General features: G+C 50.5%; 2 protein-coding genes across 10 annotated transcripts in view; one reads left to right on the plus strand and one right to left on the minus strand.

The window, feature by feature from the left end:
• Positions 1 to 5,268, plus strand: part of ZNF362 (zinc finger protein 362) — a 54,624-nt gene extending 49,356 nt beyond the window's left edge. For 8 of the 9 annotated variants that reach the window (XM_073316293.2, XM_073316292.2, XM_073316298.2 and 5 more), the window contains 2 exons: positions 125 to 283; positions 844 to 5,268. In XM_073316293.2, the coding sequence (XP_073172394.1) occupies positions 125 to 283; positions 844 to 960 (276 nt within the window). In that variant the 3' untranslated portion in view covers positions 961 to 5,268. The remainder of the gene's footprint in view (positions 1 to 124; positions 284 to 843) is intronic. The other variant, XR_012155520.2, reaches the window with a different exon arrangement.
• A 10,708-nt stretch (positions 5,269 to 15,976) lies between these two features.
• On the minus strand, positions 15,977 to 16,779 carry LOC140900206 (alpha-1,3-galactosyltransferase 2-like). The gene is given in 3 exon segments (XM_073317064.1): positions 15,977 to 16,147; positions 16,149 to 16,317; positions 16,418 to 16,779. Coding segments are annotated over 3 exon segments (702 nt in total).
• Between the last annotated feature and the right edge of the window lie 705 nt (positions 16,780 to 17,484).

Genomic DNA, 17,484 nt, shown 5'->3' on the forward strand with positions numbered 1-17,484 from the left:
GGGAGCAGAGCAGGCTGCTCTACGTGGTCCCCCAGCCGCTGGGCATGGGGGGGCGGGCACGGCCCAAGAGCTGCCATGGATTGTGCTACGTAACGCTGCCCGTGCCCCCTCCCCGCCCTCACAGTCACACCAGCGACAGCACAACAAGGATAAGCCCTACAAGTGTCCGAACTGCTACCGGGCGTACTCAGACTCGGCATCGCTGCAGATCCACCTCTCCGCACACGCTATCAAACACGCCAAGGCCTACTGCTGCAGCATGTGTGGGAGGGCCTACACCTCGGTGAGTGTGGCAGGAGGCGTGGGGAGCCAAGCACCAGCCAAGGCAGGGATGGGGCCTGCGATGCCGCAGGCAGGGTGTGTTCCAGAGACGGCTCATGCCCCCAGCCTGCGCCAATTCAGCCATGCGGGATGAGAAAGGGAGGGTCTCTCTGCCCACAGCCAGGTGCTCATTGGGTGAGGAGCTCCTTAGCGCAGCAGTCATCCCAGCACTGGGAGGGAGGCTCTTACGGTGCTGCAGGGATCAGGCTTCAGCCACTCGCAAACCAGCTGGTAAGAGAAAATTGTTTTCTATTGGCTAGAGCCTGAAGCCTGGGCTTCTTCCCGCCAGGTGGAGGCAGATCCCTTGGGAGAGCCAATCAGCTTGTCACCTCTGAGTTGTCCTGTAGCTCTCCCAGGCAGGTGAATGAGGATGGATTCCGGGTGGAGGCATGGGGTGGGGGCTCCCTTCTGGGCACAGAGGGTGCCGGGGACGGGTCAGTTCCATCCCCACTGGAGGCAGGCAGTGGGCCCAACCCTCCTAGCTGCAGCGCTTACCCTGCTCCCGGCTCTCTTTCCCCGCAGGAGACGTATTTGATGAAGCACATGTCCAAACACACCGTGGTGGAACACCTAGTGAGCCAGCACTCGCCTCAAAGGACGGAGTCACCCAGCATCCCAGTGCGGATCTCGCTCATCTAATCTGGGGCTTCCTTGCCCACCCCTACCCTGCGCAGCTCTCCTCCCCCCAGTTCCGGATCGCCAGGGGGCAGCTTGGAGACGATCACACGGACCACCACCCCCCAGCACCGCCACCGAGTGCCCGCGCCTGCCGAGTCACGGGGAGCGACTGTGAAGACCCTCATCTTTTGGGAGAAATTAATGAATGAATTAATGTTTGGAAAACACCCCTCGGCCCTGGCCCCACCCCCAGCACCCTGCCGGGAGAGCCAGGGACTCGTCCACAGTTTTGGTGACATCCAAAGACTATTTCAGAGCACTTTGAATCTCTGTTTGGTTCCTTCATTTTCTTTCTTTTTTCCCTTCTTTCTGCCCCATCCTCCGTACTCCTTTCTGCTCTCTTTTGGATACAAGTAGAGAGAGAGAGAGATAGAGAGAGAGATATAGATATATATATATTGGCCAAGAAGTTGGTGCTGCTAAAACCGAAAACCCAAACTGGACAGAGAAGCGCTGGATGGCGTGGCAGGCAGGATCTAGGGCCTGGCGCTCGGGCTCCTTCAGCCTCAGGATGAGACTCTGGGACGTACCCAGCCTGGCGCTTGGTATCTGCTGCCCCTCCGGGACTCTCCATTGGGAGCCAGCGTGAGGCCGGCTGAGGAGGGAATGGGTTAACCTGCTGGCTGGAGAGGTGGGATCTGCTGGTGCTGGAGCAGCAGCCGCAAGAGGGAGACCTTTGTTCCACAGACGTCGCTGTTCCCCACTGGGGCTCGTCCCTCTGCCACTTTGTCCAACCTCGTTGGGACATTTTGGTTGTTTCCTTTTGTTTGTTTCATTTGTCCCGGCTGGAGCTGCGCAGGACTGGCTGTCCCTGCGGCCACGCCGTGGTCCGTGCACATTTCCCTGGCGGCACGAGGCATCGCTGCTGGGGCTGTGCCCAGCGGGGGTAAGTGTGGTGGCTGCCGGAGGAGGCGCTCAGCCTACGACAGGGACACAGCTGGGGCTGGCCAAGTTCATGGAGAGCAGGGCTGGTCATGCCTCTGTGGAATCCAGAGATGCAGCCCATGAAGACCACGGGTCCCAGCATGCCGTGCTCTAGCGTGAGCTAAGCAGTATCCCGCCAGATCGGGAAAGCACATTGCCTGCTGGGAGCTGTAGTCTATAGGATTGGGGCAGGAGTCAGGCAGACTGTGGCCAGTTCTGATATAGGCCCAGCTGTGGGGCTCCCCTTTCCAGACTCCAGCTCTGCTAAGCCAGCCATGGTGTATGGGACTGGAGGAGCACTTTGGTCATGGTGCTGAGGATCTGGGGGGGGCGGGGGGGGGGTGTTGGGAGCCTCAGCTGCCCACGATCTGCTACCTCCCCCCGAGTCCACCTGGTGCTTACTAGGGATTGTCCTGAGCTATGAAGGGGCGTTTGCTACAGAAGAGCGAGTGTGAGAGATGGGTGCAGGGGGCTCGCTGCAGGTTATGCTCTTTGGCATGGATTTTACTTTTCAATCTCTCTTCCCCACTGTGGGCATCTAGGGCTGCTGCTCCGGAAGCCGGGGCACCACACAGCCTGCCAGGGTTTCCAGAGTAGCGGCAGCCTGGGGTCTCCTCTCTCACCATCACCTCCTGGATCCTGTGTTTACTTATCAAGGGGCTGGGCCCCAGGCAGAGTGTTGCATGTGGGAGAGGGGAGTCCGCCCCATGGGAAAGCTCCCTCCAGACCCCCAGCTACCATCCCCTGCGCAGTGCAGTACAGCGGGCTCCTACACGCCAGCTCTGGCCCTCCCAGCTAAGGGTTCCCTTAACTCTGCTCCTCCCTCCAGGTTCCCAGCAGGGCACTGGCAAGCGCTTTCTGCACCTTCACAGGATTCACATAGAAACCTCGTCTGGTGCCGGTCCCTGCCTCTCGCTGGGTCCCTGAACCCTGCGGCGAGGCTAGTGCTGGCCCTGTGCCCTGGGGCTTTGGAGCAGTCTGTGGCGCCTGCCGTGTCTGCAGGATGGTAATGAGCCCACCTGCAGAGCACCTGTTGGCTGGCACAGTAACAGCTGGGAGACAGCTGCCTGGGGCAGGGACTCCCACGCCAGCCTGCAGATGCGCCTGGGGGCTGGCCTGGTGCTCACTGGAACAGCTGCTGGCGGGGCACAGCTCCCATTCGCCCTGTGCACACGAGGGCCTGTGACTGGCTCCATTTCTGACCCGGCTGCACCTGTCAGCACAAGTCACTTGTTCTGAACTTGGCTGACCCTACCTGGGCGCAGCCGGCACCGTGGTTTGGGCTTTGGTTTGTGCTGTGTGAAACAGGGCCGGTTAGAATTAGATTTGAGGGTCACTTGCAAATGGCTGTATTGAGCACGGTAGGGCTCTGCAGGACTTGGGGAGATGAGCAGGAGAGTGCAGGGGACAGCCTGTGTTGCCCCTGCTCCCTGTTGCTGGCATCGGAGGTGAGCTGGGACATTAGCACCGCTTGGATCTGAAATTCTGATCTGTTGGGGTCTGATTCTGCTGCCATGACAAAGCTCTTCCAGAGGTTAGTGGGGCAGGATCAGACCGTGAGCCCTCCTGGGATGCAGGTAACAAACCAGCTCCCTCCCGAGCAAACTAAAGCACTAAAGGGGAAGAGGAAAGCCTGTGTGCCCAGGGGGCTATGCCCAGTAGCAGGGACTGGCAGTGCCTGAGGGGGTTGGCTCGCTCTGTCCTGGGACCGTGTGCCTGGTCAGACGAGCGATGGGAGAAACGCAGAGAGGTCTGTATTCCCGGAGCGGCGTTCCTTCCCCACCTCCCCTGGCACCTCCTGGAAATGAGCCCCCCAGCAGTGCAGTCCCATGGCAGGGACCTTGGAGCAAGCTTAGGAGGGAGAAATCCAGCAACGTGAGACATGAGGCCCTTCCCTTCCCTGGGGTCACCCCACTGGGTACAGTAGAGGTACCGCAGGCATGGATCCTACTGCCTTCCATGTGATTCCCTCGGGACAGCTGGGGCACCAGCTTGATCTCTGGCCTTTGGGGGCACTGAGCTGTTTTGGGAGCTGCAGACCCTGCTCTCTGGCCAGATGGACTGGAGGGGGATTCCCCTAGCCGAGGGTGCTGTGGATCTGCCTCTCTGCCCTGCAGAACCCCACGTACCTGTCACCAAGAAGCAAATGCAGCAGGAAGAATTATTCACCATGTGTAAATACCTCCAATGCAGCAGCTTTGGAGGGGCCTGGCCCAGCCAGAGTCAATGACGGCAGCGTTTCTTGGGCGGGAGCTCAGAGCTAGCTCAGCTCAGCAGGGCCACGGTAGGGTCTAGGTAGGAGCTGGGACTGATGGAGAGCTCACCACTGCTCCAGCTGGAAGCACTGGCTGGCTGCTCACACACTAACCCAGCTTCTCCCAGCAGGAGGCGCTGTGCATTGCCAGAGAGACCATCCTCCCAAGCAGGAGGTGATACAGCCGCCTGTGGCCACTGAAGCCTTTCACTGCCAGAACAGAAACCCTCCCAACCATGAGAGATTTAAAAAAGCAGAGTGGATCTATCCCATCCCTCTCCCCTCCCAGCAGCAAACCATAGATCCCTTCCTGTTGGGTGAAACCAATTCAATATAGTATTAAAGCAGCAAGTAGATGGACTTGCCCAGCTCCTTGCCAGCCTCCCTGTTTGGAAAGCCATGCCCATGCCTGTGGATGGATGGATGGATGGATGGATACATGGAGTTGTGTGTGTGTGTGTGTGTGTATATACACACATAACACCTATGTATAGAGAAGGAAGAATGCCCCACGTCCCTCAGCCCTCCAAAAAAGACTAGACAAAAACTCATATATATTATGTACTCTTTGGTTCCGTTTTGGATATTAACTGTGTTATTTTTATACACTTTTTAAGCCTTAACTATATCATTGTTTTACCAGGTTGTTTGTTTATTGCCTACTCTGTTTATTAATTTGATTCTCTTTTTACCCTGCCCTCTGCCCTGACCTTTGTTTCTGAATTGATGTTGTACGATATTCAATATTGTAACCTTTTTGTCAGCATGTTAATACTGTGTAAATATGCCTCTTATACATACTGTTAACACATCTTTTTTTTTTCTTTTTTTTTCTATATGAAAATCCAGGCCACGTGTCTCTAGATCTAGTTATAACCTTATTAAAAAAGAAAAAGGAAAAAAAAAAAAGGATTCTCCCTCCCCCTTCTCTCTGTCTCGCATTGTGGTTAACAGAAAGACATGAGGAGGCTGCGGCTTCCATATCGAAAGTTTGCATTATGTTTAAAAGAAAAAAAGTTTAAAAAAATTCAAAGCAATTTTTCTCTTTGTATTTCTGTTGTGAAACAAAATAAACTGTACATGCAAACTTCTGAAGGCCTGGCAGCTGTGAGGCTGGTTTGTTCTGAGATAGTCAGGGTGGTAACTGGGTGGAGACCCAGTTGGGGCCAGAGTACAGCAGTGGAAATCAGAGCTCCTGGGTTCTCTCCTCTGTGCTGTATGACCCTGGCAGAGTCATTTTGCCTCCAAATCAATTTCCCCATGTGTAAAATGGAGATGATGAAACTGGGCCGCTCCTGAACGGTGCTTTGAGATGCATGGATGAGACTGGAAGGGGAAGTGTGATTTGACCGTCTTGGGCACTGTGTGCAGGGTGCTGTACAGGGTTGGGGGTGTAAATTACACAAGGCACAAGAGGCTCCCATTGGGATGAGCAGAGAATGCAGACTGAGTCCTATTTTTTACCCCCTTGCATGGATGTGAATAATGACACAAGGTGTGAAGCAGAGGGAATCAGCCCACAGCCATCCATCATCCCTGCTCCCCTCCTGTCCTGGCTTGCAGTACTAGAACTTGTTGTCTCTCAGCAGCTCACCTGGCAGAGAGAACCCACTGAGCAGGCTCAGGGGAAGGTGTGCACTCTTCAGAGGCATCTGTAGGGCTTAGTTACTTCGAGGGGGCTCTCAGACAGTGAGTGCGTAGAATCGCAGAACTGTCAGGCTGGAAGAGACCTTGAGAAGTCACCTAGTCGAGCCCCCTGCACTGAGGCAGGCCCAAGTAAACCTAGACTATCCCTGACAGGTGTTTGGCCAACCTGGTCTGATAAGCCTCCAATGATGGGTATTCCACAATCTCTCTGGGAAGCCTGTTCCAGAGCTTAACTACAGTTAGAGCTGGCAAGTTTTTCCTAATATCTAACCTAAATCTCCCATGCTACAGCTTAAACCCATTATTTACCCCTTCCCATAACACAAGAAACAGGGGTCACTCAATGAAATGAACAGGCAGCAGGTTTAAAACAAGCAAAAGGAAGTATTTCATCACCCAACGCACAGTCAACCTGTGGAACTCCTTGCCAGGGGATGTTGTTGTGAAGGCCAAAAGCATAACCGGGTTCAAACAAGAATTAGATAAATTCATGGAGGATAGGACCATCAATGGCTATTGGCCAAGATGGTCAGGGTTGCAACCCCATGCTCTGGGTGTCCCTAAACCTCTGACTGCCAGAAGCTGGGCTGGATCACTTGGTAATTGCCCTTTTCTGTACATTTCTTCTAATGCTTCTATCACCAGCCACTGTCAGAAGACCAGATACTAAGCTACATGAATACTAAGATGTTGCCAAGAAGGTCAATGGCATTTTGGGATGTATATGTAGGGGCATTGCCAGCAGATCGAGGGACGTGATCGTTCCCCTCTATTCGACATTGGTGAGGCCTCATCTGGAGTACTGTGTCCAGTTTTGGGCCCCACACTACAAGAAGGATGTGGAAAAATTGGAAAGAGTCCAGCGGAGGGCAGCAAAAAGGATTAGGGGACTGGAACACATGACTTCTGAGGAGAGGCTGAGGGAACTGGGATTGTTTAGTCTGCGGAAGAGAAGAATGAGCAGGGATTTGATAGCTGCTTTCAACTACCTGAAAGAGGGTTGCAAAGAGGATGGATCTAGACTGTTCTCAGTGGTAGCTGATGACAGAACAAGGAGTAATGGTCTCAAGTTGCAGTGGGGGAGGTTTAGGCTGGATATTAGGAAAAACTTTTTCACTAGGAGGGTGGTGAAGCACTGGAATGAGTTACCTAGGGAGGTGGTGGAATCTCCTTCCTTAGAAGTTTTTAAGGTCAGGCTTGACAAAGCCCTGGCTGGGTTGATTTAGTTGGGGATTGGCCCTGCTTTGAGCAGGGGGTTGGAGTAGATGACCTCCTGAGGTCCCTTCCAACCCTGATATTCTATGATTCTAGCTGTAGCTCACAAAAGCTTATGCTTAAATAAATGGGTTAGTCTCTAAGATACCACTAGTACTCCTTTTCTTTTTGCGAATACAGACTAACACGGCTGCTACTCTGAAAAATGATCATTGGTGTGACCCAGTAATAACATTCTTATATACTTCTTGTCCTACTGTCGGTGGACATGGAGAACAATTGATCACCATCCTCTTGATGATAACATATGATAATAGCATGTGACTGGATTACTAGCAAAGTTACTATAGACAATAAAGGGGAACTGATGCAGTTCGGGATAAGTAAAGAACCCATCTGAGATCTTCTGACCAGTTTGAATGAAGTCAAGTCAGTGAGCCTGATGCTATTCGTCCCAGGGTACTGAAGGAATTGGCTGAAGAAATCTCTGAGCCATTGGCAATAATATTTGCAAACTCATGGATGACAGAAGAGGCCCCAGAGGACTGGAGAAGGGCTAACATAGTGCCCATCTTTAAAAAGGAGGAACTGGGGAACTATAGACCAGTCAGCTTGATCTCGATACCTGCAAAGCTACTAGAGCAATGTCTAAAACATTCAATTTGCAAATACCTGGAGAATGAAGGGGTGAGCACTAGCAGCCAGCATGGATTTACCAAGAACAAACCCTGCCAAACCAGCTTGAATCCTTCGACAGGGTAACTAATTTGGCAGATGGAGGAATGTGGTGGACATAATATACCTGGATTTCAGCAAGGCTTCCTACACAGTCCCACATGACGTTCTGATAAATAACCTGGAGAAATTCAAGCTCAACAAAACTAACTTTAAGTGGATAAATAATTGGCTAAACAACTACGAACAGAGTCACTATTAATGGAATGATGTTGGATTGGAGGGAGGTTTCAAGTGGGGTTCCACGGGGATCTTTTCTGGGTCCAGTGGTATTTAACAACTTTATTAATGACCTGGATGTAGGTATACAGAGCACACCAATCAAGTTTGCAGATGACACAAAGCTAGAGGGAGTTGCCAACACTTTGGAGGACAGAGCTAAAATTCAGAGGGATCTGGATAAATTGGAGAACTGGGCTATAGACCGCAAAATGAAATTCACTGAAGACAAATGTAAGGTGCTACACTTAGGGAACAAAAACCGAATGCATAAATACAGAATGGGGGATAACTGGCTTGGCAGCAGCACTGCTGAAAAAGATCTGGGCGTTATGGTGGATCACAACCTCAACGTGAGTCAGCAATGTGATGCTGTTGCAAAAAACCCAAATGCAGTTTTAGGTTGCATTAACAGAGGCATAGCATGCAAGTCACAGGAGGTGATAGTTCCACTCTACTCAGTGCTGGTTAGGCCTCAGCTGGAGCACTGTGTCCAATTTTGGTCAGCAATGTATAGAAAGGATGTAGAGAAACTGGAAAGGATGAAGGGGCGAGCGACAAAGATGATCAAAGGGACAGAATGCAAGCCATATGAGCAAAGGCTGAAGGAACTGAGTATGATTAGTTTGGAAAAGAGCAGATTAAGGGGAGACATGATAGCAGCCTTCAGATACTTGAAAGGCTGCCACAAAAAAGATGGGGGAAAGTTGTTCTCGCCACAGAGTGCAGGACAAGAGGCAGTGGGTACAAACTACAGCATGGCAGATTTCGATTAAACTTCCTAACTGTAAGAACGGCAGAACAATGGAACAGACACCTAGGAAGGTTGTGGAATCTCCTTCCCTGGAGATGGTTTAGACACAACAAATCATCCATCTTGGGAGGGGGTTAAACTAGATGACCCTTGCAGTCCCTTCTAACCCTATCAAGTGGAGTGCCCCAAGGGTCAGTCCTCGGGCCGGTTTTGTTCATATCTTCATAAATGATCTGGAGGATGGTGTGGATTGCACCCTCAGCAAGTCTGCAGATGACACTAAACCGGGAGGAGAGGTAGATACGCTGGAGGGTAGGATAGGATACAGAGGGACCTAGCCAAATTGGAGGATAGGATACAGAGGGACCTAGCCAAATTGGAGGATTGGGCCAAAAGAAATCTGATGAGGTTCAACAAGGACAAGTGCAGAATCCTGCACTTAGGATGGAAGAATCCCACGCACTGCTACAGACTAGGGACCGAATGGCTCGGCAGCAGTTCTGCAGAAAAGGACCTAGGGGTTACAGTGGACGAGAAGCTGGATATGAGTCAGCAGTGTGCCCTTGTTGCCAAGAAGGCCAATGGTATTTTGGGATGTATAAGTAGGGGCATTGCCAGCAGATCGAGGGATGTGATCGTTCCCCTCTATTTGACATTGGTGAGGCCTCATCTGGAGTACTGTGTCCAGTATTGGGCCCCACACTACAAGAAGGATGTGGAAAAATTGGAAAGAGTTCAGCGGAGGGCAACAAAAAGGATTAGGGGACTGGAACACATGACTTATGAGGAGAGGCTGAGGGAACTGGAATTGTTTACTCTGCGGAAGAGAAGAATGAGGGGGGATTTGGTACCTGCTTTCAACTACCTGAAAGGGGGTTCCAAAGAGAATGGCTCTAGACTGTTCTCAGTGGTAGCAGATGACAGAACAAGGAGTAATGGTCTCAAGTTGCAGTGGGGGAGGTTTAGGTTGGATATTAGGAAAAACTCTTTCACTAGGAGGGTGGTGAAACACTGGAATGCGTTACCTAGGGAGGTGGTGGAATCTCCATCCTTAGAGGTTTTTAAGGTCAGGCTTAACAAAGCCATGGCTGGGATGATTTAGTTGGGGATTGGTCCTGCTTTGAGCAGGGGGTTGGACTAGATGACCTCCTGAGGTCCCTTCCAACCTTGATATTATATTCTATGACCCCTGTCTCAGCCTGGACTCAGCCCTTGCCTTTCCCCAGTTTAGATTCTTTGTTTTTTGACTCCATGCATCTGAAGAAGTGGTGTTTTACCCACGAAAGCTTATGCCCAAATAAATCTGTTAGGCCTGGTCTACACTACAAGTTTATGTCGAATTAAGAGCGTTAAATCGAATTAACCCTGCACCTGTCCACACAACAAAGCCATTTTTTCCGACATAAAGGGCTCTTAAAATTGATTTCTGTACTCCTCCCCAAAGAGGGGATTAGCGCTGAAATAGACATCGCCGTTTCAAATTAGGGTTACTGTGGATGCAATTCGACGGTATTGGCCTCTGGGAGCTATCCCACAGTGCACCATTGTGACCGCTCTGGTCAGTACTCTGAACTCAGATGCATGGGCCAGGTGTACAGAAAAAGCTCCAGGAACTTTTGAATCTTATTTTCTGTTTGGCCAGGCAAGCTCATCAGCACAGGTGACCATGCAGAGCTCATCAGCGCAGAGCTCATCAGGACCGAACGGGAGGTAGTGGATCTGATCGCTGTATGGGGAGAGGAATCCATGCTATCAGAACTACGTTCCAAAAGACAAAATACCAAAACATTTCAAAAAATCTCCGAGGCCATGAGGGACAGAGGCTACAGCAGGGACACAACACAGTGCCGCGTGAAACTTAAGGAGCGTACCAGAAAACCAAAGAATCAAACAGACGCTCCGGGACAGAGCCCCAGACATGCCGCTTCTACGCTGAGCTACATGCAATTCTAGGGGGGGCCGCCACCACTATCCCACCCCTGTCCATAGACTCTGATGATGGGGTACTCTCCATCATGCCTGAGGATTTTACAGATGGGGAAGATGAGGAAGAGGAGGACGAGCTTGAGTAGAGCATACAGCACACCGTTCTCCCCGACAGCCAGGATCTTTTTCTTACCGTGACTGAAATACCCTCCCAACCCAAAAAAGCCGGAGAAGGGACCTCTGGTGAGTGTACCTTTTTAAATATAATACACATTATAAAAGCAAGTGTTTTTTAATGATTAATTTGCCCTGAGGACTTGGGATGCATTTGTGGCCAGTACAGCTACTGGGAAAGTCTGTTAACGTGTCTGGGGATGGAGCGGAAATCCTCCAGGGACATCTCCATAAAGCTCTCCTGGAGGTACTCTAAGATCCTTTGCAGAAGGTTTCTGGGGAGAGCAGCCTTATTCCATCCTCCATGGTAGGACACTTTACCATGCCATGCTAGTAGCAAATAATCTGGTACCATTGTATGACAAAGCCTGGCAATGTATGGTCCCGGTGTTTGCTGGCATTCAAGCAACATCCGTTCTTTATCTCTCTGTTATCCTCAGGAGAGTGATGTTGTTCATGGTAACCTGGTTGAAATAGGGGAATTTAATTAAGGGGAGATTCAGAGGTGGTCGTTCCTACTTGGCTGTTTGCCTGTGGCTGAAAAGAAATCCTCCCTGCAGTTAGCCAACCTGTGGGCGGGGGGGCATTGGCGCTGAGCTGTTCGCTTTTGGCTAGCAGGGATCTTCCCTGATACCAGCCACACGGTGATGGGAGGGGTAAAGCAATCATCCCAGAGAATTGGATGGGGGGAGGGGTTAGTTTTGTTTCTGCTGCTGCACTTTAACACAAAAACCGCAGCACTAAGTGGCCAACTCAACGTGCTTTGCTTGGTATGGGAAAGGAGGGCGCTGCTGTTATGAAGGTTGCAGAAGCCGAAAGACTGTGGCTTATCATGGCCACCTGTAAGCCGTTGCCTGTTGCCCAGCAATGCGAGTGTGATCTCTAACACCAAAGCCGCAGGCACTCAAAATAAGATGCAAAATGCGACCTTGTACCAAAAACACATGTGCTATGTAATGTGAATAGTGTTGTTCACCATGAAAGAGTATAGCCATTGTTCTGTAAAATGTATCTTTTTAAATACTTCACTCCCTTTTCTTCCTCCCACAGCTGTAAATGTTTCAAGTCTCCCTCCTCCGTTCCAGAGGCTATCTCAGATAAAGCGGCGAAAAAAACACACATGCAATGAAAAGTTCTCTGAGCTCATGCAGTCATCTGGCACTGACAGAGCTCAGCAGAATGTGTGGAGGGACACAGTAGCACAGTACAAGAAAGCGGCCAATGAACGTGAGGACAGGAGGGACGATCGAGACGAGAGGTGGCAGCAGGAAGATCAGAGGAGGCATGAGGCAACTGCAGGATCAAATGCTCCGGTGTCTGTGGACGTTCATGAATGGCAGCAAGATCACAGACTGCCGCTGCAGCCCCTGCTTAACCACCCTCCCTCCTCCCCAAGTTCCATAGCCTCCTCACCCAGACGCCCAAGAACACGGGGTGAGAGGCTCCAGGCACCCAACCACTCCACACACGTGGACAGCCCAAGCAACAGAAGGCTGTCATTCAAGAAGTTTTGAAGTGGCCTTTTCCTCCCTCCTACCCTCCTCCCACACCATACCCAGGTTATCTTTTGATTTATCTCCCTATTTTTATAATCAATTAATGAAGAATACATTTTAAATGATAGTGACTTTATTTCCTTTGCAAGCAAGCTGTGATCGAAGCGGGGAGGGCAGGTGGCTTACAGGGAATTAGAGTCAATCAAGGGGGTGGGTTTTCATCAAGGAGAAACAAACAGTAGTGTCACACGGTACCCTGGCCAGTCATGAAACTTGTTTTCAAAGCTTCTCTGATGCACAGCACTTCCTGCTGTGCTCTTCTAATAGCCCTGGTATCTGGCCTGGCAAAATCAGTGGCCAGGCGATTTTCCTCAACTTCCCACCCCGCCATAAACGTCTCCCCCTTGCTCTCACAGAGATTGTGGAGCGCACAGCAAGCAGTAATAACAGTGGGAATATTGGTTTCGCTGAGGTCTGAGAGAGTCAGTAAACTGCGCCAGCAACCCTTTAAACGTCCAAATGCACATTCTACCACCATTCTGCACTTGCTCAGCCTATAGTTGAACAGCTCCTTACTGCTATCCAGGGTGCCTGTGTACGGCTTCATGTGCCAGGATAGGCTGGGTCCCCAAGGATAACTGTAAGCATTTCAACATCCCCAACAGTTATTTTATGGTCTGGGAAGTAATTCCCTTTCTGCAGCGGTTTAAACAGACCAGTGTTCCTGAAGATGTGAGCGTCATGAACCTTTCCCAGCCATCCCACGTTGATGTTGGTGAAACGTCCCTTGTGATCCACCAGGCTTGCAGCACCATTGAAAAGTACCCCTTGCAGTTTATGTACTGGCTGCCCTGGTGGTCCGGTGCCAAGATAGGGATATGCGTTCCAGCTATAGCCCCACCACAGGGAATCCCATTGCAGCAAAGCCATCCACTGTGACCTGCACATTTACCAGAGTCACTACCCTTGATAGCAGCAGCTCAGTAATAGCGTTGGCTACTTGCATCACAGCAACCCCCACAGTAGATTTGCCCACTCCAAATTGATTACCGACTGACTGGTAGCTGTCTGGAGTTGCAAGCTTCCACAGGGCTATTGCCACTCGCTTGTGAACTGTGAGGGCTGCTCTCATTTTGGTATTCTGGCACTTCAGGGCAAGGGAAAGAAAGTCACAAAGTTCCATGAAAGTGCCCTTACGCATGCGAAAGTTTTGCAGCCACTGGGAATCATCCCAGACCTGCAACACTATGCAGTCCCACCAGTCTGTGCTTGTTTCCCGGGCCCAGAATCAGTGTTCCATGGCATGAGCCTGCCCCAGTAACACCATGATCTCCAAATTGCTGGGGACCGCGGTTTTAGAGAAATCTGTCCATGTCCTCATCACTCCGTCACCACGCTGCAGTCGCCCCTTCACCTGGTTTTTCAGGTTCTGGTTCTGCATAAACTGCATGATAATGTGTGAGGTGTTTACAATGGTCATAACTACTGCTGTGAGCTGAATGAGCTCCATGCTTGCCGTGCTATGGCATCTGCTCGGGCAATCCAGGGAAAAGGGTGCGAAACGATTGTCTGCTGTTGCTATCATGGAGGGAGGGTTGACTGATGACATATACCCATAACCACCCGCAACAAATTTTTGGCCCCATCAGGCATTGGGAGCTCAGCCCAGAATTCAAATGGGCAGGAGGGACTGCAGGAATTGTGGGATAGCTACCCACAGTGTACCGCTTGGAATGTTGACACTTGCGATGATACTGTGGACGCACACCACCGAATTAATGTGCTTAGTGGATGCATACGCTCGACTTTATACAATCTGTTCCCAAAAATCGACTTCTGTAAAATCGGAGTAATTTTGCATTGTAGACATACCCTTAGTCTTTAAGCTGCCACCTTAAAAACACCTCCTTGTTGTTTTTGTTTCTTCAGGTGTTTTCAGCAGTCTCCCTTCTTGGGCGGGGAGGCAGAGGAGAAGAGCCATGATTAACTTACTTCCCAGCCTTAAATAGAATTTATATAAGGCAGAAGCCCTTAGTTTCAAGTGGAAAAATACCAGCAGAGTCTAAGGTGGTACTCCGTACCAGGCGACATCATCAGATGACCTTGCAGTGTTAGAGCAACCATGAGACAAGGTTTACTTGTAAGGTCCACAGGAAGGAACTCCAGGAAGATGAGAGATCAGCGTCTTCAAAAACCTATTTTCATTCCTAATGGCTCTTCCAGGCTGATTGCATAGTGTCTGGTGGGCATTTCCCAGGTGTAACCACAGTTGTAATTATTACATAGTCAATATTCCTAACTTCAGATACAGAAATGATACATGTATACAAATAGGATAATCATATTCAGTAAAACATAACCTTTCCAATGATACCTTACATGACCCACCTTGCATAAAACATATCTTAGTTATGCCATATTTATATCATAATATTTCTATGAAGAATATGGGGTATAGCGTCACACCTCTCCCCTTCAATTACTGCTGGAGGGTTGGTTACTGACCAATGCAAAGGCAGTGTGCCTAAAGTTCTCTGTTAGTCTTTAAGGTGCCACCGGCCTCCTCGTTGTCTTTAGTTCTTGGTTATCTAATTTCTCAGTGTTACCAAAAATTGTACTGTCAACTACAGATGTTTTTGCGAAGTTCTGGGTACCTTTTTCCAAGTTGACTGAAAGCCTTTTAGAGTACAGCATTGTTAATACAAAGTATATATTAATATCCTGTAGAATGTAGATGTCTTGGCATTTAGCCACAAAGGTCATGAGGTGGTGTGCCTCCGTTTTCCCTTCCACACAGCAGTCTAGATTGGTTATGCTTTCTCTACCTTGCCAAGGTCTAAGCCTGTTTACAGGTACTAGCTGAGAAGTAGTATTCTTACAAGACTTCTTTGTTACCACTCTTAGTCTGTACCAAAGTTTCTTCCAAAAATCATGCATGTTACATATTTTTGAAGTATTTACCATCAGTACCAAATTCTTTGTCTTAACAGCCCTACATTCAGCTTGATGGCATGTCTGTGTCTGTCTGTCTATCACATGATGACTCAGGAGCACCATCTCTGATCAATTCCAAAACTGCAGAAATTGGTCTAGGAGTCAACAAGCAGAACCCTATTGATTTTGGTGAAAAATGGGAAAAGGGAAATGGGGGACACATGGAGCCCCAGACACCTCTGTAATAGGTCAAAATCCACTTGATAGGCCTTCGACACCTCTCAGTAACACACACCTCATTCCATCTTCTGCTTATCCTCCCAGCAGAGTCCGACCTGTTGACACCCTGAATGACATCTCCCAGACAAGAAGAAAAGAAATAATCGTGTGTGGCACGAGGGGATGGAGCTTAATGGGGCAGGCACAGAGAGCCCCTGGCATGGAGGGGAGGAGGAATCGGGGGCACACAAAGCCCCTGGAATGAAGGGGAGGAAGTCTAGGAGTCCCTGAACTAGAAGGGCAGTGGATGGTGACACACAGGAGACTTGTGGAGGGAATGGAGGGATTCCAGGAGCCCTGCCGTCGGGAGGTGAGTTGGGCCGACAGAAGCTATGAAGCGAGCGACACCCTAGTTGACATTCCCCAAGTCCCCATGCTGGGTTCCAGCCACGTGCCCCCTGGGGGCTCTTGCTGGCAGAGTCACTGATCTGTCGGGTGCACCAAACTGCGCTGCTTCTCGGCCCACAGCAGCCTAGAGATGCGGATGTCTCCACATGGCCCGATGGCCTCATCCCAGCAGTACTCCGGAGACAAGATCTTGGTTGGCTTGTGCAGCTGGAAGTACTTATTGAGGTGGCTCTCGTCATGCCAGCGGGGCCTCCACGCCATTCCTCTTGTTCTGGAAGCAGCTTTCCGTCAGGTTCTTCACTGTGGGCATGACCCCTGAACACTGCTGCGCAGTAGTGGCAGTCCCCTGCACCTGGGCCCAGAAAGGCAGCTGGTCTGAGGTTTCGGTCAGAGGTGAAGTAGAAGCAGGTCCACTGGTCGAAATAGGAATGGAGCAGGGCAACGGACTCGGCCAGCGCTCCCAGCCTGAAGGCTCCAACAAAGAACTGGTCGATATACAGGCAGAAAACTTACTGGGCCTCCCTGCAGATAGCAGGGTCCAGGCCCTGGGTGAACCAATGTATCGTCATCATGGAGACATCCTGCCAGCGCTTCTGGTTCTCCACCATCAGGGTCCGCAGGTGCCGCTCCGTGACCAGGTGGAGCCGCGGCACCGCACCCACCCTGTCTGTGAAGATGTAGTAGATCATCCTCCAGCCCACCATTAAGTGTTCCTCAGCCGTCACCAGGAAATGCTCCAGACACTTAACCAGGTACCTGCACAAGAGGTGGCAGAGGGTTAGGGGGCCAGGCTGGCCCCAGGTGCCTGGGACTGCCCAGGGAAGAAGGATGGTCCCATGGTTCAGGACCAGGCAGGGATCAGACCACTGGGCCATCTCATCTGGTGTCCACCTTCTGCCCTACCAGCTGAAACCCTCATCCTTCTAGCCTGGTTCTTCCATTGCCACTTGCCAAATGGGTCAGGCCAGACTATTGGGCCCAGATCCTAAAGGTTCTTTTGGCTCCTATTTTACATTGGAATCCCTTTGACGCTCTGGGCCTTCGTCCATCCAGCCCAATATCCTGTCTCAACCTGATGCTTCAGAGTAAGAGAGAACCCTCTGTGACATATTCCAGGAGTGCAACCTGGAACTGTAGGACCACTGTGCCTCCTTAACTCTCCTCCCTGGCTGTCTCTTACAATGCCATGCTATTGACAAGCAGCAAATCCCTCCATGTGCTGTGATCACTCAGCCAACAGCATAGACTCATAGAAGATTAGGGTTGGAAGAGACCTCCGGAAGTCATCTAGTCCAAACCCCTGCTCAAAGCAGGACCACACCAACTAAATCATCCCAGCCAGGGCTTTGTCAAGCCAGGCTTTAAAAACCTCTTAAGGATGGAGATTACACCACCTCCCTAGGGAACCCATTCCAGTGCTTCACCACCCTCCTAGCCCTGGTCTACACTAGGAGTTGAGGTCGAATTTAGCAGCGTTAAATCAATTTAACACTGCACCCGTCCACATGATAAAGCCCTTTTTTTCGACTTAAAGGTCTCTTAAAATCAATTTCCTTACTCCACCCCCGACAAGGGGATTA

This window comes from Lepidochelys kempii, chromosome 18, assembly GCF_965140285.1.
Source record: "Lepidochelys kempii isolate rLepKem1 chromosome 18, rLepKem1.hap1, whole genome shotgun sequence".
Taxonomy (NCBI): domain Eukaryota; kingdom Metazoa; phylum Chordata; order Testudines; family Cheloniidae; genus Lepidochelys; species Lepidochelys kempii.